Source organism: Mastigoproctus giganteus, chromosome 8 (genome assembly GCF_048544385.1).
Source record: "Mastigoproctus giganteus isolate SK-2022 chromosome 8, ASM4854438v1, whole genome shotgun sequence".
NCBI lineage: Eukaryota > Metazoa > Arthropoda > Arachnida > Uropygi > Thelyphonidae > Mastigoproctus > Mastigoproctus giganteus.
In genome coordinates this window covers 24,067,741-24,092,914 of record NC_143582.1, presented here as the reverse complement: position 1 = coordinate 24,092,914, position 25,174 = coordinate 24,067,741, and the positions used below count along the sequence as shown (strand labels likewise).

General features: G+C 36.3%; 1 protein-coding gene across 1 annotated transcript in view; it reads left to right on the top strand.

Annotated features, from left to right (window-relative positions):
* Nucleotides 1–25,174, top strand: part of LOC150081367 (uncharacterized) — a 55,831-nt gene that overhangs the window by 18,172 nt on the left and 12,485 nt on the right. The window contains exons 3-4 of the mRNA XM_090380185.1: nt 9,524–9,690; nt 11,068–11,239. Coding sequence (XP_090236311.1) covers nt 9,524–9,690; nt 11,068–11,239 — 339 coding nt within the window. The remainder of the gene's footprint in view (nt 1–9,523; nt 9,691–11,067; nt 11,240–25,174) is intronic.

Here is a 25,174-nt window from a genome sequence, read left to right as displayed (position 1 = left end):
GAAGGAGCAGCAGTGCGTAGCACACACTTCTTGATTAGACCGGGGTTTGAACCAGTCACCACCAAATACGGAGGATGCGAAAGGTCAGGGAATGACCACCGCATATTCATGGAGCAATATGGCCTTATTTGCTAATGCTCCTAAAAACCAAATAACAACAACAAACAGCTCTATTGTAAAATCAGCTTTTCAGACATATAACTTTATGCATAGGGAGGTATTGATTTGTATTCTTTTCCCCTTTTGAGCAGACTTGTATTGATTTGTATTCTTTTCCCCTTTTGAGCAGACTTGTGTCCCCTTGCCTTCCAATGCCCCCCTACTGCCCCCGCCTTTCAACATCGCTTTGAATTTTCTAGCACCCCCAAGGGGGCAGTAGCACTCACTTTGGGAATCACTGATCTACACCATCATATTACCAGAGAAAAGTTCTTGAAGTAGAATATTGTAATTTAAGATGAGTAAATCAGGTGTGAGCCAACTTGTTCACATCTCTGGGTCCATATGAATGGCTGCCTTTGTTATGACTTCTTAGAAGCATTATGTTGACAAGAAATCTTCAGCTGTTCTCAGTTTATTTGACTTGTATATCATTAGGTTTAGTAATTTAGCAAATTATATTAATAATACTTATGACTGTGTTTTTTTGTACAGTATTTGTAATTAATTTTCAATTTTTTTTTCATATTGGTTCAGGTACCATCTGGCACATTTAGGTGTACACTATCCACATGCTGTATATTTTGCATATTGTTTGTTGCCATGCACTTATTGGAGGAATGGATGAGCATATGATGGATCTCCAGAAGAGAAATTTTCTCAGTTAAAGCAGTATGCTTGCTCAGATTACAAACCTGAGGGGGCATAAATTTAAAATGAGGAAAGACAGTTGTAGAATAGATGTGTGGAAATTTGCTGTTAGCCAGCTGGTGGTTAATTGCTGGAACAAACTTCCATCTGTTGTTGTGGAAGTAGATAGCTTAAATAAATTCAAGGAGGAACTGGACAAACTTTTAGATGCAATGGTTGTATAAAACCATTTGTCAAAGTATATACATAAGCTCATATACTTGCTTTATTGCATCACATGCCTCTATTACTACTACAACGGCGACGAAACAGGACTTTTTTATAATATGACACCTGACAATACATTTGAATTCAAAGGGGAAAAATGTGTTGGTGGAAAAAATCAAAGGCTTGCTTGACGAAAAATCAAAGGCATATGCGCAAATATGACTGGAACTGATAAAAAACTGTTTGTTATCAGAAAATCTTTAAAACCTCAGTGTTTAAAAAACGTAGGAAAACTTCCTATGGATTACGCTGCAAACAAGAAAGATTGAATGACTTCGGATATTTTTCGGCAATACGTAAATTATTGGAATAAGGAGCTATTCACAAAGAATAAAAATATTTTATTGTTATAGTTGATAACTGTCCTGCACATCAACAGATTCAAAATTTGTCTAACATTAAGCTAGTGTTTCTGCCTCCCAATGCAACGTCAATTTTACAACCAATGGACATGGGTGTAATCAAGAGTTTGAAAGGAATTTATAAAAGATTTATAGTTCTACATCTGATCAGTGAAAGAGAACAGAAACTTACCGAGTCTGTATCGATATTGGATGCTATAAATTTATTGAATGATGCATGTAACAACATTACTTCGACAACCATATCGAATTGCTTCAAGAAATCGAAATTAAATTCAAATGAAATTTCAATTGTAGATGAAGAAGATGGAGACGAAGAAAACAACTTACCATTATCCAAATGGTTGCTACGTAACAATTTTGTAGGTTTTAATACAGATAACATCGATGATTTTGTACAAGTCAATGACAACTTATTAACTAGTGGTCTTCCTACAGAGAGTGACGTAGATGCTGTGCTCAACAATGATGATGGTAAAGATGATGATATGATGACAATTGAAAGTGAATCAAAATCGGTGTCGACAATCTCACAAGCTCAAGGTGCAATGGACACGTTGCACCTTGTCAATTTTTTTGAAGGAACTGAGGCAAGTAATGAGACTTTTAACGCATTGACTGTTTTAAGGGGAAACTTAAGGAATAATCAAAGTGAAATCTTTAAAACAAACATAAATTTTAAGATTCATAAATAAAGACAAATTGAAATCATGTTTATTATTAAATAGTATTATTTTTAATTACAGAGAAATAAATTGTGTTTAGTATTAAGTGTATTATAGTTTATACAAGCATATTAATACAAATAATATGTAGGTATATACTTATATTATTTTTTTTCTCTAATATTTCTTTTGTTTTTTGAATCTATCTTTTTATAAAGTTATTGAGAATTTAAAAAAAATAGGACTTAGATTTAACTCATCACTGATATAAAGTGTTCATTTTTTAACGGCCCAGGGGTTTCCCCATCTCCACTGTAACTGATATAGCAAGTAATGGTTACAACGAGGAAATTTTGTCGGTCCCTTGATGCTCATTATAACCAAGTTCGACTGTGTATCATGAATTATTATAATAATTACTTCTACGATTAATATTATATTAATCATAACAGAAGTAATTAAATTTACCTTTCATGTCTATTTATCACAGAAATAAAAGTTTGAATAAAAATCAAATACACATAAATTGTAATACAAAACATACATTACCTACCATATTTCCCCATGTATAGGACGCATCTTTTTTCGAAAAATTTGGGGTCTAAAAACTGGGTGCGTCTTATACAGTGGTTGTAGATTTTTTTTACTTGCATTTCCCATTTTTTCGCACTTGTTGTCTTTGCACTTATTGTTTCGCACTTGTTACCAGTATATTAGGTTACGTTTTGCCACCTTCTGCCCAGAAATGACTCAGAAAAGATTTTCATACAGTGCTGAATTCAAGATAAAAGTGATCCAATTTGCAAAAGTGAATGGAAATCGTACTTCTGAACGTAAGTTTGGTCCTCCTCCAACTGAGAAAACAATCCGAGACTGGCTACGGGAAGAAGAAGAAGAAGAAACCCTACTGAAAATGGCACAGCAGAAGAAGGCCGTTAGAGGCAAGTCAGCAAAATGGCCTAATTTAGAGAGGGAATTGAAGATATAGATTGAGGAGCAAAGGGCAATTGGAATTCCTGTGTCCTCAAAGATGGTTCAGCATGAGGCAAGAAGAATTGCTGATGAAAAAGAAGTTACTGATTTCAAAGGAGGACACAATTGGTGCTTCAGGTTCATGAAACGGAATGGACTAAGCATGTGTACACGCACCAAACTTGCCCAAAAGCTATGAGCAGAAGGTCCTTGAATTTCATTGTTTTGTCATTCAATGTTGGAAGACACATCAGTTTGAGTTGGGACAGATTGCAAATATGGACAAAGTTCCCCTTCAATTTGATGTCCCAAGTAACAGAACTGTTGATAAGAAGGGGTAAAAACTGTAACTGTGAAGACAAGTGGACATAAAAGAGCCATTGTACAGTTGTTCTAGCTTGTTGTGCCAACGGAACCAAGCTGCCTCCTACGCTGATTTTCAAACACAAAACAATGCCAAAAGAAGATTTTCCTCGAGGAGTGATTGTCCACGTTCATGACAAGGGTTGGATGGATCAGGATGGGTTGAAAATCTGGTTTGAGAAAGTTTGGAGCAGGAGACCAGGTGGGCTCTTATGCAAACCTGCCCTATTGGTGCTTGATCAGTTCAGGGCACACATAACAAAAAATACAAAGAAGATTGCTGCAGAGCAAAAAACAAAACTTGCCATCATACCTTGACATCCCAGCTCCAACCACTTGATGTCAGCATTAACAAACCCTTCAAAGCTGACATGAGAAATGAATGGAACCAATGGATGAGGTCTTCTGGGGACAATTTGACACCAGCAGGAAGAGTGAAGAAACCAACTATAGGAGAAGTTTGTACTTGGGTGAAAAGATCCTGGGATAATATCAAGATTGAGATTGTTGTAAAGTCATTTAAGAAGTGTGGCATTTCAAATGCCATAGATGGAACTGAGGACGAGGCAATATATGAAGACAGTGATTCATCATCAGACACAGATGAGGACAAGCTAATGGATGGGAGTTTTGACAATGATGAGTTGTATGAATTTTATGACAAATAAAACTTGAGTTCAATAACTTTATGTAATACAATTTTTTTCAAATTTCGGGCCTCAAAATTAAGGTGCGTCTTATACATGGGGAAATACGGTAACTTGTTTCTTTGAAATAAGTCAAGTCAGATTTAAAACACATTATATTGCTGAAAAAGAAAAAAATAATGACAAAGGTTACACTGGATTTAGGTCAAATGTTATGAAGTATATTAAAGCAAGTGAATACCAGTAAGAAATTTTCTTTGGCGGATTAATGATTTATCACTGTAATGTGCTTATGTTGATGAATCCATAACATCACTTCACTTTTATACTCTGGAAATTTATATCTTCTAGTGGAAATGTATTCTCATATAAAATTACTTCTCATTATTACTTGAGTTTTTGGCTATTTTAATTATTTGAGGAATTTTTGCATTTCTTTTCGGTAGTTTTGTGTATCTGATCTAAATGTCTATATATGATCCTTTGCAGCTAATTAACTTAAAACCTTTTTTACATGCAACTTTGGCTTTATTATCTTTCCCTTTGTTGATCTGCAAGCTTCCATTACTAGTAAACAAATATAATTTATAACTGCAACAAAATTATACTAAAATCTTACCATGCATTAGTTTATTTATGTTCTGCATTTCAGGAAATTTTAAAATGAAGATTCCTGGGAATTTGAGTATATTCCCAGGAATATACAGGAATTTTATATATGGACATTAGCATTAGCAAGAGCACATGATGCAAGGAAGCAAGCTTATATAGCATCAGCCAAAAAAAAAAAAAACCCACACACAGACCCTTTTCATTTCAGCCATCCACTTGCTCCAAATGTTTGTCTAGTTCTGCCTTGAATCTGTTTAAGCTATCAACTTCTGCAACAACAGAAGGAAGTTTGTTCCAGCAATCAACCACCGCTGGCTAAAGGCAAACTTCCACACATCTATCCTACAACTTTCTTTCCTCAATTTGAATTTATTCCTAGTCTCCAGACATTGCAATTTGCAAAATTTAAGCCTTTCTTCGTAAGAGCAACCCTATGGTCCATTCACTAATCTTGTTGCCCTTCTCTGTACTTGTTTCAACAGCTCTACGTCCTTCTTAAAATGAGGCCTCCTGACTTGTATACAGTACTCAAGTTGTGGCCTGACCATTGCCTTATAGAAGGGGATAATCACCTCCTTATTCCTGCTAGAAAAATTCCTGTATATCATTGACAAACACCATGAGCTACTCTTGCAGACTGTCTGCACTGCTCAGAAAACTTCATATCTGTCTACACAATTACCCCCCAATACTCTGGGGTTACTTCTTCCCATATGCAGTACTTTACATTTGTCAATGTTAAACTTCAGTTGCCACCTCTCAGCCCATCTGCTCAACTTTTCTAGATCCTGTTGTAGCAGCGTGCTCTCATTAACAACCCTGCTGACCTTTGTATCATCTGCAAACTTGGACATTGCCTGACATATACCATCATCAATATCATTGATGAATACAGAAAACAACAATGGACCCAACACTGAACCCTGGGGCACTCCACTAATAACATTAGTCCATGAAGAGAAGTGTCCATTGATTACAAGTTTCTGTCTTCTTCCACTTAACCATCCCTTTATCCATAGCAGCAATTTGCCTCCAATGCCAAACTGCTCCAATCTGTGCAGCAGTCTTTCATTTGCAACAGTATCAAAAGCCTTTCTAAGATCCAAATATATGATATCAAAATTATTCTTTGCATCCAGTTCTTTTGTGACTCCATCATAGTATCCAATCAAATTGGTCAGGCAAGACTTCCCCTTAACAAACCCATGCTGTGTCCGAGCTATAACTGAAGTCTTGTCTAGATGATCCTGCAGCGCTTCTTTAACCAGTGCTTCCATTAATTTCCCTGCAACAGAAGTTAAACTAACAGGTCTGTAATTACCTGTGTCTCCCCTTGATCCTCCTTTGTGGATTGGGGTCACATCTCCAGTCCATGGGTACCTCCCCTGAGTCCAAGGAAGCCTCATAATTATGGCTAAGGGTTTGCTTACTTCCTTTGCTGCCTCCTTTAATATAACTAGATAGATTCCATCCACCTCGGGTGCCTTTCTTATGTTTATCTTCAACAATTTCTCTTCCACTTTACTCTCAGTTATTACAAGATTATCTAGCTTACTGCCAGAGCTTATTACACCTCTGGTGGAGACTAGGTCAGCCGTGTGGGTAAAGTGCCTGCCTGGCAACCCAAAGGTCGTGGGTTCGAATCCTGCCTCAGGTTTGGATCAGAGTAGAAAATGCAAAATCCTTGGTAGGTGCAATATGACCACAGAAGCTGATGTGCTAACAAAAAAAAAAAAAAAAAAAAACACCTCTGGCATTCCCCTTCCTGAATAACTCTTCATGTGTGAATGTAGATGCAAAATATTCATTTAGTTTGTTAGCTACCTGAGCAGGATCGTCAACATCAAGTGGACGAATCTGATTTATCCCCTTCCTTCTAGAGTTTACATAAGTAAAAAACTCTTTGCTGTTTTTTTTTTTTTTTTGCATCCTTTGCCAAAGATTTCTCTTAATCTGGCTTTGCCTGCCTAACCTCCTTTGTGACTTGGTTACAGAACAGTTTATATCTGTCATAGGCTTCTGTATCACCTGTTAATTTATATGTATCCCATGCATTTTTATTCTCTGCCACATGTCTAATTAGTTCATCTGACATCCATTTAGGCCTAAATCTTGAACAGTATTTCTTAATTAGTATGAAAAGCCCTAGTAGCTTCCAAGATTAATTGTTTGAAAGATTCCCATTTTGAATTTGCTGTTGGTAACATCATCAGTTCGTCCCACCATATGGAATTTAAATACCATCTCAGACCACCGTAGTCACCTTTACGAAAGCAAAAACCCTTAATGGTAGTTACCTCTTTGAGTAAATCCCATTTCATCACACTGTGATCACTGCCACCTAGTGGTTCTTTTATCTGCAGATTCTTTATGCATGAAGAAACACTACTGATAATCAGATCAAGAGTATTACTCCCTCTAGTTGTCTCCCGAACATGCTGCTGTAGAAAACAACCATCCAATAAATCCACAAAAGCTTTGCTAGTGTGTGAGTGACCAACCCACAAATTCCAGTCAATCTCTGGGAAATTAAAATGCCCCATTATAAGAAACTCTGATTTACTGGCTCACTCTATTTCTCTGCACAATTGCTCATTATACTCATCAGATTCATTAGGCCTATAACACACACACACACACACTCACATTTTTCCTTTCCCAGTGCTTATGTCACCCCAAACAGACTCAACATCAATTGGATGCACCTCCTTAGATTTTATGTGTTTCTTAACTAACAGCATAACCCCCTCCTCCCTTCCTGCCCTGTCTATCCTTTCTGTACACATTGTACTCCTCAAATTCCAATTCTGCACTGCTTATATCTGTGTGACACCATGTCTCTGATATCCCAACAATATCTGCCTCTGATGTTTTGAGCAATATGTCAAATTCATCAAATTTATTTACCAAACTCCTAGCATTGGCGTATATGCAAGTATACATGCACCTGTTCCTATTCTTAGCTACCCTAACACAACCCATGTGTTTACTTGTACTGCAGTGACTCCTAGCAGTCTCTGAAATACCCTGCATCTTGTTTTCCAGGCTGCTGCTCATTCCAATAGAAGCAGTGCAAGAATCACTTTCACCTCTGCCAGTGGCTACTGTTACTCTAGGGTGCCTTCGTGGGCAGGAGCAGCAGTGCGTAGCACACGCTTCTTGATTAGACCGGGGTTCGAGCCCATGCCCACCAAATACGGAGGATGTGGAAAGGTCAGGGAATGACCACCGCATATCCCCGGAGCAATATGGCCTTAGTTTCTAATGCTCCTAAAAACCAAATAACAAACAAACTGTTATTCTATTAGTCCTTGTATTCCCCCTAGCTAGCAGTTTTGCGACCCACCTAACTCTGCCTCGATAGCATCAACAAATATTCTTGCACTCTTTCTATTTAAGTGTATCCTGTTCCTGTAGAAGCAGTCTCTCCTGTTAACAAGCACCGACCAGGCTGAGAAAAATTCTACCCCTTGAGCCTTGCACAGTCTCTCCAGGGCTGAATTGATTTACAAGGCTCTCATCATATACTCCCTCCTATTGTGTCTGGGCAGAATTGCAGACACTTTCAAATTCAACCCTAATTCATGGCTTTTTTTCAACATTTACCTGTACTTGTTAAGTAATTCCGCTGGTCTCCCTACTCTTAATATCATTAGTGCCAATGTGTACAAAAATATCACTCTTTGTGCCCTTAAAAGATGATATATGCTCTACAACATCATCAATCTTTGCCCCTGGCAGACACCCTGGTCCTGTTCCACCTATCCTTTTACACAATATGTTCCTTGTTTTCCTGACAATAGAGTCACCGACAACAACTAGTTCCTTTGGGACCAGTGCATTCTGCCTTGGGGGGTTGCTGTTGTATAGTGTGATGTTCAAGTGCAAGCTCTGACATTGATGTGGGCAGCTGAGAGCTTGATAGGCCCCTCAATTTAAATCCTTTGAGGGCATCCACCCTGTCCTTCAAGTTCTCATATAGGTCCATAACAACGCTGAGTTGGCACCTGATTTCCTCACATTCCTTACATCGCGTGGACACACAAAGACATTCCCCTTGGCAATATCATGTCCCGTTCCTGATTGTCCACAAACATCAAACAAGCAATGCATTTCAAAAGGCTGTGATTCAGAGGACAACTGCCCCCTCAGTTCTCCCCTTAGGCACAGCACTCCCATTAGTTTGAGCCCTTTGCTTTGCTGCTCTGGTCTGAGTGTATTCATGATTTCTATTTAATTTCAAATAAAATTCCAACACAAAATATAACCCTAAACTTATATCCCAATACAGTTATTACACTATATATATGTATTTCAGTATCGAATATTATCTCCAAGTTACGTTATATGAATTTCTTATCTCCTGTCATGTTATATGTATTAATTTATAACGTTATATTTTTAAAAACTTGGTTGTTATGTGTATTTAGTTAAAAAAGTACAATTTAATTGACAATGAAATTTAATAAGTTAGTAAACTTTACTGATTAATTGATACTACTATACTTGCTATCCAGTTTTCCATTAAACCTTACACTATCTAGTTCGGAATTAGGAATGTAAAGCATCCCATATATCCTGGGGACAGGAATTCCTGATTACTAAGCACTAGTTAGCACTCTCTCACCAGGTCTTGTATACTATTTAAGTATTTACTTCCTTTGGGTTTGTATACAGTAAAATAATCAGTATTCGTATAAGTTCTTTTCATATAATGTATTAGTAATATATAAAAAATAAACATTGTGACAAACATAAAAGCAGGTAAACACCATACAAAAGTAATGTTTATTTAAATGTTTTCACTTATTTTTTAATTGGTTAGGAAATTGAACAGGAAAATAAACTTCTGAAAAGAATTCAAGCACGTTATGACCGTGAAATGGCAAAGATTGAGGATGCTAGAGGAGATTTACCAGATGTTTTGAATTCTCACAGGGAAGAGGTTAGAGCTGTAACGACATTACTGAAACAAGCAAAGGAGAAAAATAAGTAATTTTTATTTATATTTTCCATCTTATTGTTTTTATATTTATTCATGTTTGTTGATAGAAAATAGCATTTTGTTTTTCCTTGCTGTTAATATAAAACTGGGTTACATGATATTTTTATTGCTGCTCATTTCTTTTCTTAACAGTGCATATTCCCAACACTAGGAGTGCAGGAAATGGGTACTCCATGATATAAAAACATTTTCCACTCAAAAGTGGAGTTTTTTGATCAGGTTACCTTTCATAGTAACAATAAAATCTATTTATTAGTATCATTTTTCAAAAACAGCCCTTGCTGCTTTGGAAAGATGGTTTTATTGCTTTTCATATTAATAAAATGTTTTTGTATTTTATCGCTGAAAGAATGATGTGCATTTTTTGAATGAATGAATTTTTGGCATTTTGAGTGCTTTATTATATATTTTGCAATTTTATGGTGTTACCTGGCAAAATTATATACTGTTAGTTAAATTTTGGCCTACTGTATTTTTAGCATATATATCTGTTCGATGTTTGCCTACTTCAAGACATAACACTTTCATTTTAATTTCCAGTGTTATGCTTTTTTGTATTTTTATTAAATTCATTAATACTATCATGTAATCTTTCGTTAAACATTGTGGTTTACATGTTACAAATTAATTCCAGAATATACGTACTCAGAGACCACGTCTAGAAGAAACTGTTACCCTTGGCAAACACTACTTAACTGAGTAGAATGATGTTCAGTGGCCAATAGGTAATGACATTACATCGTGCAGTGTCAATAAAATTTGTATATATTTTATTTTCTGTTTCAATAGTTGGTCCAGGAATAGAGCATTAATGTGAATCGGCATAAAATGGGGTGTGGTGGCATAAAACGGGTTGTGACTAACTATAGGTTCTAATACCTTTCATGTTTGGGATCACCAAAATATCATTTGTTATAAATGAAAGAGAGTACTGTAATCTTTTTCCAGCCATAAAAGTTACTTGACAAACATACAGCAGTAAATAAAAAAAAGTTTTAAGTATTACTCAGAGAATTTGCTGGATTGTCAATTAATACTTTTTGTTGCATCTAAGTTTTTAATACATTCTAACTTTCATAAAAGTTTTGCTTAATTGGTAGCTTAGGATTTTGGAGTTAGATTGCACAAGTAATATGTAATAATTACTATATATTGATACAGAAAGTACTATTGTTAATTTTGATTATTGCAACTTGTGCCAAGCTAGGCACTTCATTTCAGTATGAACTGTTTGAATAGAAGTAGTATTATACCCTTTTGAAACTAAAGTGGAATGTTCCAATGTGATTTTTTTTAAATACTTCTAAAGTTATGATGTTTTGATATATGTCTTACATTAGAGTACTATTTTCTACTTTTCCTAGAGAGATTGAACAACGTTTAAAATCTAAAGATGCTGATTTAGAAAAGAAACGAGAGCAGCTTCAGAAACTTCAAAGACTAACGGAAAATAAAGATTTATTGGAGAGGGCAGCACTTCAAGATAAAGTGCTGTCGCTTGAGCAAGAGCTTCATTACCGCGATACAGCAATTAAAGTAAATTCATTACTTTCATTATTTGCTATCTTATTTATCATTATTAAATAATAAATTGTGAGTGTATTTGTAAAACTGCATCTTAAATAGAGGTTAGTAACTAACCTTAGCAAAATCATTGCAATATAGCATTATTTCTCAAACTATTTCAATACTTGCATTGAAATAGTACCTCACTTCTTGACTTGATTAACATGTTTGCTGCTACTTATATTTATGATGGTCCTTTCTGTGTGTGTCTTTTGTGTAACTATAATATTTTTCCAAGATTTTGATTTCATATCATTCTTCAGTAAGTATTTTTAGGAGTAACAATCAAGTGTCTTTTTCCACAGATACACAATGTCGTGTATTTGCATCACCGGCACAGGGAATGTTATTGAACATGTATCCTGAATTTGTTGAATTGTGAATTCAGCAAAGTAATGATTAGTTATAGTTTTTGTCTTTCCATTCTGTGTTATAAAGGTCTTGACAGAGATCTTGGCAGGTTGCTTTACATCTTGTAGACTTTTTTTTTTTTTTTTTTACACCATGGTTGAATTATTGAGGGCAAAACTTATGCAACCCTTGGCCACTGGCATCATGGGTTGCATGGTTTTTCATCTAGCAGAATTGGCAAAGAGACCATAGAATACATGCAAGTTTACAGACATGATATACATTGTAGCCTTAGCTACTTTGGCAAAAAAACAGCACAAATGTTTTTAATAAAATTAGCACAGTTTTTGCAAGAAAACATTTTTAGTTTATAGCAGTTATATTACATATTACCAGTTATTCATTAAAAACTTTTTTTAGCAAAAGCTTATTTCCCAGTACAAGTTTTTGCTAAAAAGTTTTAATGAGTTAACAGACAGTACTTTCAGCCTTAGTTATAAAACTATATACCTGTCATATTACCAGTTATATTGCATAAATCAGTTTTGCTTTATATTTCACTGTAGCTCTTTATGATAATCCACAAAGCAGTTGAAACAGAGCGCTGACTTTTCCAGACACTTCTTGCACACTAAAGGATTAAAATTCAGTAAGCATAATCTTCAAAAAATTTTACGTTTTCTTCTTGGAAAATACTAAACTAGATAAAATAACTTCAACATTAGTACAGACCATATGAAACTGTGAACCAAGTATATGGCTTTTATAGTGCTCTCTAGACAGTTTAATTGATGCCAAGAAAAATTCGAACATAATGCAAATAGCCTGTGGTTCCCTCAGTGTGTGGATCAGTTTTTCATTTCATTTGTCTTTCCTTTTACAGCACTCATTTATTGACTACAGTTGAATGGATGCATATTTATGTTAAGGCACAACACTTGCAGTTCGTTTTGAAGCAAGTTTGTATTCCAGCAACAAATGTGTTAATGCATTGGGACTGCACTGCTTAACAATAGGGATTTTCTTCTGAACACTGCTTGGCTGCTTATTTAAATTTGATACATTTGCACAAGGTCACTAATTAAGGCTACCTGTTGTCTGATGATGTAACTAAAGTTCCAAAACCAGTCGCAATAGCGCCTTTGAGTTTTTAATTAATGATAGATTCGCTATTTAGGTAATTTTATTCGATTAAAAATTATATTAGTTACCTTAGGTCGACTTGTGGATAACCTAATCATTTCTAAAGAGCCTAAGCCAAGCTCTATAACTGTCATAGGGAGGAGACAATGTGGTCCCCAATAGCATAGACAGAAATACGGAATGCAGTGGACATGGTGTGTTTGTTATGCAGAGCCAGTGGTTTCCCACAAAACTGCACTTAGTGGCACTCTGAAGATGCAAGACTGCAAAGCCATGTTAGTGAGTTGTATTGGGTACTGCAAGAAATGTATTGTTCTGTTGTTTGTGTTGTTCATCTGGCCACTTAGTTACTGGCAGGCATGATCACCAAGGAAGGTACTTTCTAGCATCTGTCTGGTATGAGGAGTTGGGACAGGACAGAAGAGGGACATTTGAAAGCTGGCTCTGCTCTGGTTAGGTGGTTTGAGAAATGGCAATTGAAGTTTAACATTTATAAATGCAAAGTACTGCCTGTGGGTAGCAGTAACCCCAGAAGAATTTACCAACCACTTAGGGTAGTGGAAAATGAAAAAGAGCTGGAGGTAATTGTGCCGTCAGATATGAAGTTCTCTGACAGTGCAGACAGGCTGCCAGGATAGCTCATGGGGTTTTGTCAATGATACACAGAAATTTTGCTAGCAGGGATAGGGAGGTGATTATCCTATTGTATAAGGCAATGGTCAGGCCACATCTCGAGCAATGTATACAGGTCTGGAGGCCTCATTTTAGAAAAGTTTTGGAGCTGCTATAACGAGTATAGAGAAGTGCAGCAAGACTGGTGAGGGAAACAAAGGGGTGCTCTTACCAAAAAAGACTTAAGTTCTACAAATTTCAGCATCTGGGGACTAGGCATCTGCAATGTGATCTGATTGAGGTGTTTAAGGCTTTGAATGGATTGAGCAGGCTCAATGCTGATGAGATTCTTCCTCCTGCTCCTCCTCCTCCTCAAATAAATTTTAGGAAGAACTAGACAAACTATTGGAGGGAGTGAAAGGTGAAATTGGATGTCCTTTTTTTTTTTGGCTGTATAAGCTTTCTTCCTTGCATCATTTGCTAATGCTAAGTATGAATTAAAGCATAGATTCTGCACTATATTTGATTTATTTCAGTAATATAAAGCTCTCCAACCCTGAGCTGGTATTTTTGTTTTTCAAATCCTAGACTGATTATTTAAATTGAAACCCAAAAACAGAACAAATCCCCCACCTTTAAAATACAACAATAAAATCTTAAAAAGCTAATAATAAATTGTACTGTCATAATAACATATTTATATTTTATATTTTGGATACTGTTGTGTAGATCGGTGGACCTAATCCAAAATGTATCACGGAATAATAGATATTGCTCTTAGTACTTAGACAGACCAGTAGATAGGGCATATGGAAATAAAATTTCACTGACACATTTTTTTGTAAATTGGCAGGTCACTTTTCCTACATAACAAGTTTTGATATAGCAGTATTACAAACCATATAATGAGATATTGCAGTTGATTTAAAATTCATGCAGTGTAAATTATAAGTGTTAAATTTGGATTTTGTCTAACTGCTATAATAGCAGCACTGATTATCTCTAAATATCCAACAGTTGTTGTGTTAGTATTCTATCACAACCAGTAGTGTTTTGATTTTTTTTTTCTCCAAAAGAAAAGTAGCATGTCATTTTCTAGGCAGAGCACATTGTTCATGAATGAATATCCATGACATTCAGATTTTTATCTTTCAGACCATTTTAAAAGAATGGTATACATTAACAACCTTTACTTACTGATTTTTAATTTTTCCAATATTTAATCAGAAATTTTGAAGATAACTTCTCAAGCACTGTTAATTCTCATCAAACAAACACTGTGAAAAGAGTTTGTGCTTACATTTGGGGAGAAGAGCCTTTCAACGTTTATTGGAACCTTTGTTATCATTTTATGTTTAGAATAATGATTGAAATAAAGCTGAAAATATACTATGGCTTGGGTGTGTTTTAAATCACCCTGTATCATAGAATGACAGATAATAGGCATATGGAATTTAAGATAACAAACAGTTTAATGTTTGATATACAAGAATTTTTCGAAAAGAGATAAAGAGGTAATTATTCTATTGTACAAATTAGTGATTAGATCGCATCTTGAAGATTCATTTTAGGAAAGATATCAACTTGTTTTAAAGGATGCAAAGGAGGGCAACAGGATTAGTTGTGGAAGCAATGAGACATTCTTACAGGAAAAATGAGACTAAGTTAGTTACCTTTTTTGTAACTTAGTTTCCAAGCTTTGTGACAAAGTTTGGAAAAAAAGCATCTACATTGGTACACTGAGTAATTAAGGCCTCAGAAAGTTTGACCACACTTCATTTTATGTGTATATTTTCTTTTTTCTGTGATGATGCAAAGGGGTATAAATTTAAATTACGGAAAGATAAACTGTAGGTGATATAAAATGATTTGTCATCTGGCCCAGTAGATTTAAAGAGCACAACAATGGTTGGAGTAATATGTCCTGTGACAGTTTTACTTAGAAAACTAGCATCACTCAAGCAGATACTTTCACTGTTGCTTTATGTGGAATAAGTGACTGAGAATGTTTCCACTGTATTGAATTTTCTTAATTTTGGGGTTAAAATGGTGAATCTGAGTTAGATCCATAGTTATCAAATTTGTGGTCATTGTTTCACACATTCAAAAGTTGTTCTGCTTCTGCATTTTCTGGTAGGTGATAAGAATAAGCTGAAACAAAAATATAAAAATTTTCACCTGCCCTAGAATAAAATATAAGAAACTTTGCATGTTAAGGGGGGGGGAACTGATTAAAATTAGTATGTAGTCTTTGTTTTTGTATAAAAATAAAGTTGACAAAATTTTCTCAACTGCAATGCAGATTACACTGTGGCTGACAAAAAATAATAATAAATAAAAATAAAATAATTAGAAGAAGAAGAAGTATTTATACAGTTATTCTTTAGATAAATATGGATCTATATCATAGGGTAGTCTAGTTGCAGCTGTCAATGAATATTGATCAAAAAATTGTTTTGTCAACAATAAAAATTGCAAAACTGATTGTTGAATTTTCATGTACAGAAAATGGCAATTTTATAAAATGTAAGCATTAATTTTTATTAAGTATTAAACTACTAAATACCATTTGGCATCTCTCATATTGTGGACTTAATTTCACAACAGCCCTTCATCACTGGGTGGGTATGTACCCTGATGGCATAACAGCTGATAACCAAATTGCTCTAATAGATTTTGAGGTATAAATTAAAGAGAGAGATTGAGGTCTATTACTGTCCTTATTCCTCTTTCTATTTGCCTTAATTTTAGGCATAAGCCTTCCTTTTCATTACATAAATAGTTGGCACTCACATATATTATTCATGATTCACTTCCATTATTTTTACTATTAATTTTCACTGCTATCTGTCGGGCTAGCAGTTATTCTGCCAGTTTTCTGCTAAATTTAATGTATATTAAAGTAATTAAACCAATTTGATTATATATGCTCAGTATATTTGAACATAGAAAAACTGGCAAATGGCAAACAGAAACAGATAGCCACAGCTAATTATTGATGGGATATATTGAGTGGAGCTAGCCCTAGTTAATATTCCATTCAATGTATCCATATATCTATAATTAGCTATATCATCATTTTAATTTTACTATTTCATTTTATTTTTATTTTGTTATATTCTATGTGTTTATTTATAGGGTACAACAAAGAAGTCCAACTTAGGTTAACTAAATACTTGGCTGGCCCTTTGAACCTTTATAGTTTTCATCCCTACTACTTTTATTCTAAATTCTCCAATTTATCTAGTTGGTATTATAATTAAAAAATGTTATATACAGACAGATGTAATGTACAATCATAAATTTGATGGCATTAATCTGTTCTGTCACTCTTTTTCTATTTCTCATTCTCCTACATAAGATAGGAGGTTATGCTTTTAGTGTGGAGAGAGAAAACAGCAGGTTGTGTAATCAACTGACCGGTTAGATAACACGGAAAGGCAGTCATAAAATAACAATTCGAACCTGCAACACCAAAAAAGTCAAAAATATTATATTATAAGTACTTAGTTCTGTACTTCAGATGATTTCAACGTCGTTAACAAGGGCCAGCCATCAAAATCAATCAAAATGCAGCAAAAAGTAAGGTCTCTGTTTCTAACATGAAATATACATAGCACATGGTAAAAAGTTACCAGGTTTTTTGTTTATTGCCTTCCGAAGTCAGGTTAATCGTAATGCTAACATATATATCATGGCTGACCCAACAGAGACGGAGAAATGATAGATAATAAGAAATATAGGTAGTAAAAAATTACTAAAAATCATTGAAAGTTAAAATCAGGAGTGGAGCAGACGGTCAGGAATCATACTTACTGATTTCACTAGTCAGAGAAGTGGGGATGGTCATCCGGTGTACTGCGGGGAGCAAAAGAATGCTACGTGCTTGTTTCAATGACTATACGGAATGTAGAAGCAACCTCAGGTGTTGGATTGCAGTAAGACGTACAGGGATTAAACACAATGAGGCCACTCATCCCAGGATAGGGGAGAAGGTATAACGTAAAAATGCGTGAAAAAGATGCTGAATTTTGTATGAGGCAAAGTCAGTATGTATAGCAGTAAAATACCATCTTGATATTGCTTTCAAAACCTAATCGCACACAAAAAATAAAAGATAGGGATTCAGAACAGTAAAAAGGAGTGTGAGGATGAGAGGAATTAGTAGTGCTCGGGTAGTCCGGGGTTGTTAGCCTATTCCTGTAGTAGGATCCTGAACATAATTTCTGGGACTGTGTCTCATGTGTTTAAGTCAATAATGTTAATAATGGTGGAGGTAGACCATTATATTACCATTTAGGCTTTATTACCATTCATAATGACAATATAATTACATATAATGACAATAAAAATTGTATCGTGAAAAAATACTCCTATGATCAGGGCAGGCAATGTTGGCAAACTGTTGAATGAAGTTGGTAATTTGTTTAGGATGGGTTTCAAAAGTATCTCTAAAGTCTTGTGACCTTTGATGGGTTTCAGAAGTAGTTCTAAAGTCTTATGACCTTAGAACTACTTCTAACCCATCCTAAGCACATTACCAAATAGCAGTATTATTTATAACAACCAGCCCGTAATAGAAGCATTAAAAGCAAATAACATCACCAGAATATCAACGTATGATTTTTACAGCCCTTTCACCAGCATAGACCTACCAAACTTAAAAATAGTCCTTGACAAACTGTACAATAACTACAGTCACATGATAAACTGCAAACCAACATTCTGGAACAGCTTAACCAATCTCTGCATTGCAAACAACTATATTACTGTTGGAAGAACCATCTGCCTACAGACCAAAAGTACACCAATGGGTAAACCAGCCAGCTGTGTCCTGGCTAACCTTTATCTATACTATGCTGAAACTGCATTACCAACTGAACTATCAATGTTCAGATATATTGATGACTTACTGGTAATAAACTGTACAAACTTCATACAACAGTTAGCATTAGCATTAGCAAAGGCACATGATGCAAGAAAGCAAGCTTATATAGCATCAGCCAAAAAAAAAACAAAAAAACCCTTATTTCACCCATCCACTCGCTCCAGATGTTTGTCAAGTTCTGCCTTGAATCTATTTAAGCTATCAACTTCAACAACGATAGATGGAAGTTTTTTCCAACAATCAACCACCCGCTGGCTAAAGGCAAACTTCCGCACATCTATCCTACAACTGTCTTTCCTCAATTTGAATTTATGCCCTCTCAGGCGATTATTCTGAGCAGGAGGAAGAATCCCATTCGCATTGAGCGTGCTCAAACCATTCAAGGCTTTATACACCTCAATCAGATCACCTCGCAGATGCCTGGTCTCCAGACACTGTAATTTGCAAAACTTAAGCCTTTCTTCATAAGAGCAACCCTTTGTTCCAGTCACTAATCTTGTTGCTCTTCTCTGTACTCGTACCAACAGTTCCACATTATTCTTAAAATGAGGCCTCCAGACCTGTATACAGTGCTCAAGGTGTGGCCTGACCATTGCTTTATACAAGGGGATAATCACCTCTTATCCCTGCTAGAAAAATTCCCGTATATCATTCACAAGACACCATGAGTCTTCCACTGCTACTCTTGCAGACTGCCTGCATTGCTCAGAAAACTTCATATCTGCCTGCACAATTATCCCCAGGTCCTTTTCATTCTCTACCACTGTCAGTGTGGTACCACAGAGTTGATCTGTTACTCTGGGATTACTGCTTCCCATATGTAGTACTTTTCATTTGTCAATGTTGAACTTCATATGCCACCTCTCAGCCCACCTGCTCAACTTTTCTTACTGTTGCAGCAGTGTAGCAGTGTACTGTCATTAGTGTTATTAACAACCTGACGTAGCCCAGTGGCCAGGAGCGAGAGTGCATAGCACGCGCTCCTTGAGTGGACCGGGGTTCAAGCCCGTGACTACTAAATACGATAAATATTTGTATTTACGATTTATTGTAAACTCTACTGACTTGGTTGTCGTGCTGAAGTATAAACAGAAATTTAATTAATTAATTAACCCTGCCAACCTACATATCGTCTGCAAACTTGGACATTAAGCCTGATATATCATCATCAATATCATTTATAAATACAGAAAACAACAATGGACCCAACACCGAACCCTGAGGGACTCCACTAATAACGTTAGTCCACGAAGAGCAGTGTCCATTGATTACCACTCTCTGTCTTCTCCCACTCAACCATCCCTTTATCCATAGCAGCAATTTGCCTCCAATGCCACACTGCTCCAATTTGTGCAGCAGTCTTCCACGTGCAACAGTATCAAAGGCTTTTCTAAGTTCCAAATATATGATATCAAAGTTATTCTTTGCATCCAGTTCCTTTGTGACTACATCATAGTATCCAATCAAATTAGTCAGACAAGACTTCCCCTTAACAAACCCATGCTGGCAAAGGCAGATTATGAGAAATCCTTGGCAAAGGACGCAAAGAAAAACAGAAAAGAGTTCTTTACCTATTTAAACTCAAGAAGGAAAGGGATGAATCAGATTGGTCCACTGGATGTTGATGTTTCAACAGTTGAGGATCCTGCTCAGGTGGCTAACAATCTAAATGAGTATTTTGCATCTACATTCACACACGAGGAGTTATTCAGGAAGGGGAATGTCGTAGGTGAAGTAAACATTGGCAGTGAGCTAGATTATTTTCTAATAATTGAGAGGAAAGTGGAGGAGAAATTGCTGAGGATAAACATAAAAAAGGCACCAGGGGTGGATGGGATCTATCCAGTTATATTAAAGGAGGCAGCAAAGGAAGTAAGCAAACCCCTAGCCATAATTATGAGAGCTTCTTTGGACTCAGGGGAGGTACCCATGGACTGGAGATGTGCAAATGTAACCCCAATTCACAAAGGAGGATCAAAGGCTGACACAAGTAATTATAGACCTGTTAGTTTAACTTCGGTTCCAGGAAAATTAATGGAGGCACTGGTTAAAGAAGCACTGCAGGATCATCTGGACAAGAATTCAGTTATAGCTCAGACACAGCATGGTTTTGTTAAGGGCAGGTCTTGTCTGACCAATTTGATTGGATGCTATGATGTAGTCACAAAAGAACTGGATGCAGGGAATAACTTTGATATTATATATTTGGATCTTAGAAAGGCTTTTGATACTGTTGCGCATGGAAGACTGCTGCACAAATTGGAGAAGTGTGGCATTGGAGGCAAATTGCTGCTATGGATAAAGGGATGGTTGAGTGGCAGAAGACAGAGAGTGGTAATCAATGGACACTGCTCAACGTGGACTAATGTTATTAGTGGAGTTCCTCAGGGTTCAGTGTTGGGTCCATTGTTGTTTTCTGTATTTATAAATGTTATTGATGATGGTGTATCAGGCTTAATGTCCAAGTTTGCAGACGATACCAAGGTTGGCAGGGTTGTTAAGGACACTACTGATACTATGCTGCTGCAACAGGATCTGGAAAGGTTGAGCAGATGGGCTGAGAGGTGACAAATGAAGTTTAACATTGACAAATGTAAAGTACTACATATGGGAAACAGTAACCCCAGATCAACGTATCAACTCTGTGGTACTACGCTGACAGTGGTAGAGAATGAAAAGGACCTGGGGGTAATTGTGCAGGCAGATATGAAGTTCTCTGAGCAGTGCAGACGAGCTGCAAGAATAGCTCATGGTGTCTTGTCAATGATATACAGGAATTTTTCTAGCAGGGATAAGGATGTGATTATTCCCTTGTATAAGGCATTGGTCAGGCCACACCTTGAGTACTGTATACAGGTCTGGAGGCTTCATTTCAAGAAGGATGTAGAGCTGCTCGAACGAGTACAGAGAAGGGCAACAAGATTAGTGAATGGAACAAAGGGTTGCTCTTACGAAGAAAGGCTTAAGTTTTGCAAATTACAGAGCCTGGAGACTAGGCATCGGCGAGGTGATCTGATAGAGGTGTATAAGGCTTTGAATGGCTTGAGCATGCTCAATGCCGATGGGATTCTTCCTCTTGCTCAGAATAATCACCTGAGAGGGCATAAATTCAAATTGAGGAAGGACGGATGTCGGATAGATGTGCGGAAATTTGCCTTTAGCCAGCGGGCAGTTGGTTTGTGGAATAGACTCCCATCGCTTGTTGTTGAAGTTGATAGCCTAAATAAATTTAAGGCTCAGCTGGACAGGTATTTCGAACGAACGGAGGGGTGAAATGGGAGTAGTGGTTGTTTTTTTTTTTTTTTTTTTTTTTTTTTTTTTGGCTGATGCTGAATAAGCTTGCTTTCTTGCATCATATGCCTCTACTAATGCTAATGCTGTGTCCGAGCTATAACTGAAATCTTGTCTAGATGATCCTGCAATGCTTCTTTAACAAGTGCCTCCATTAATTTCCCTAGAACAGAAGTTAAACCAACAGGTCTGTAATTACCTGTGTCCCCCTTTGATCCTCCTTTGTGGATTGGGGTCGCATTTGCACATCTCCAGTCCATGGGAACCTCCCCTGAGTCCAAGGAAGCTCTCATATTTATGGCTAAGGGTTTGCTTACTTCCTTTGCTGCCTCCTTTAATATAACTGGATAGATCCCATCCACCCCGGGTGCCTTTCTTGTGTTTATCTTCAACAGTTTCTCCTCCACTTTACTCCCAGTTATTTCAAGATTCTGTAGCTTACTGCCAGAGTTGAATACACCTTTGGCATTCCTCTCCCTGAATAACTCTTCATGTGTGAATGTCAATGCAAAATATTCATTTAGTTTGTTAGCTACCTGAGCAGGATTATCAACAGTTCAATCATCGATATCAAATGGACCAATCTGATTCATCCCCTTCCTTCTAGAGTTCCCATAAGTAAAGAACTCTTTGCTGTTTTTCTTTGCATCCTTTGCCAAAGATTTCTCATAATCTGCCTTTGCCTGCCTTTGTAACTTGGTTACAGACCAGCTTATATCTATCATAGGCTTCTGTGTCACATGTTAATTTATATGTATCCCATGCATTTTTCTTCTCTGTCACATGTCTAATTAGTTCATCTGACATCCATTTAGGCCTAAATCTTGAACAATATTTCTCTGTTGGTATGAAAAGCCTAGTAGCTTGCAAGATTAATTCTTTGAATGCTTCCCATTTTGAATTTGTTGTTGGTAACATCATCAGTTGGTTCCACCTTATATAATTTAAATACTGTCTCAGACCACCATAGTCACCTTTACAAAAGCAAAAACCCTTCCCTTTACCCTTGATGGTAGTTACTTCTTTGAGTAAATCCCACTTCAGCACACTGTGATCACTGCCACCTAGTGTCGGCACCTCTGTAGCCAAGTGGGCAGGAGCAGCAGTGCGTAGCACATGCTTCTTGATCAGACCGGGGTTCGAGCCCATGACTACCAAATACGGAGGATGCGGAAAGGTCAGGAAATGACCACCGCATATCCCCGGAGCAATATGGCCTTAGTTGCTAATGCTCCTAAAAACAAATAACAACAACAACAATAACAACAGCCACATAGTGGTTCTTTTATCTGCAGATTCTTTATGCATGAAGAATCACTGCTGATAATCAGATCAAGAGTATTACTCCCTCTAGTTGCCTCCTGAACATGCTACTGTAGAAAACAATCATCCAATAAATCCACAAAAGCCTTGCTAGTGTGTGAGTGACCAACCCACAAATTCCAGTCAATATCTGGGAAATTAAAATCCCCCATCAGTTTGCCAACATTTACCCTCCAGAACTGACTCTGGAAAAAAACAATGACAACAACCATTTAGCAAATTACCTAGATCTGAATATTAATATTAATGGCTTACAAACATTCATCAACATCTACAATAAAAGAGACTCCTTCAATTTCATTGTTGTCAACTATACGCACTAGCACTCTAATATCTCAAAAAATTACATGAAAATGTTATTCTTTCACAATGCATCGGAATAGTTAACATATGTAACAATAATTGGCTGATAAAGGTTAATATTGGACAATCAGTTTCCGACAGCCTACCTTCACTACCACTTCAACAAAGCATTCCAAATCTTAAAATATAAGAATATAATTAACGAATCCCTAGATATCACAAATATATTAGCATAATGACATCCTCTACATCCAGGCTGTGTAAATAATATATAGGCAATTCCCCTTAACCTTTTTTGGTGTCTCATAGTCTGGAAAACCTGTGCCCACCGATTGGTTATCATAGGAGTATTTTTTTCACTATTTTTATTGTCATCATGAATGGTAATAAAACCCAAATGGTAATATAATGGTCTACCTCCACCATTATTAACATTATTGACTTAAACACATGAGACACAGTCCCAGAAATTACGTTCAGAGTCCTACTACAGGAACGGGCTAGCGACCCTGGACTGCCCGAGCACTACTAATTCCTCTCATCCTCACACTCCTTTTTACTGTTCTGAATCCCTATCTTTTATTTCTTGTGCGCGACTAGGTTTCGAAAGCAATATCAAGATGGTATTTTACTGCTATACATACTGATTTCACCTCATACAAAATTCAGCATCTTTTTCACGCTATTTTGTACGTTATACCTTCTCCCCTATCCTGGGACGAGTGGCCTCATGTTTAATCCCTCCATCAACCCTGTAAGTCTTACTGCAATCCAATGCCTGAGGTCGCTTCTATATTCCATATAGTCATTGAAACAAGCACGTAGCATTCTTTCGCTCCCCGCAGTACACTGGATGACCATCCCCACTTCTCTGACTTGTGAAATCAGTAAGTACGATTCCTGACCATCTGCTCCACTCGTGATTTCAACTTTCAGTGATTTTTAGTAATTTTTTACTACCTATATTTCTTATTATCTGTCATTTCTCTGCCCCTGTTGGGTCAGCCATGATATATATGTTAGCATTATGATTAACCTGGCTTTGGAAGGCAATAAACAAAAAACCTGGTATCTGTTTACCATGTGCTATGTATATTTCATGTTAGAAACAGAGACCTTACTTTTTGCTGCATTTTGATTGATTTTGAGGGCTAGCCCTCATTATGACATTGAAATCATCTGAAGTACAGCAATAAGTACTTATATAATATAATATTTTTTGACTTTTTTGATGTTGCAGGTTCGAATTTCATTATTTTATGACTGCCTTTCCATGTTATCTAACCCGTTAGTTGATTACACAACCTGCTGTTTTCTCTCTCCACACTAAAAGCATAACCTCCTATCTATTATTTATTTATAGTCATTGGGGGCCTTCTACTCTACATAATAGTAACCCAGGTCTGTATTCCTTTCATATATTCCTCTTATTATAACTCCCATATGTATTACTTCTATTCTATATATATATATATATAAATATATGTGAATTCATTTTCAGCCAGCAGTATGATTTCTGAAATTTTTTTGTCTCTTGAATTATTTTCAGTTCTTCACTAACTGAAAGATAGTAACCACATACCTGTAGCACTTATTGTCAGCTGCATGAAGTAGGCTAGACAATTTCTCTTGTGGGTAAGGAAAGGTGACAAACATATTTTATAGAATGTAAGCATTATGTATGCATTAATTTTTATTAAATATTAAACTACTAAACACCATTTGGCATCTCTCATATTTTGAACTTAATTTCACAACTGGGTTATCAGCTGTTATACCATCAGGGTACATACCCACCTAGTGATGGTGGATCATCAGGATCTACCTTAATGGTATAACAGCTGATAGTGCAGTTGTGAAATTTAAGTCCACAATATGAGAGATGCTAAATGGTGTTTAGTAGTTTTAATACATAAATAAAAATTAATGTATACTTAATGCTTACATTCTATAAATTACACTCTACCCTCCTACCATTTGATTGCTGTCTAGGG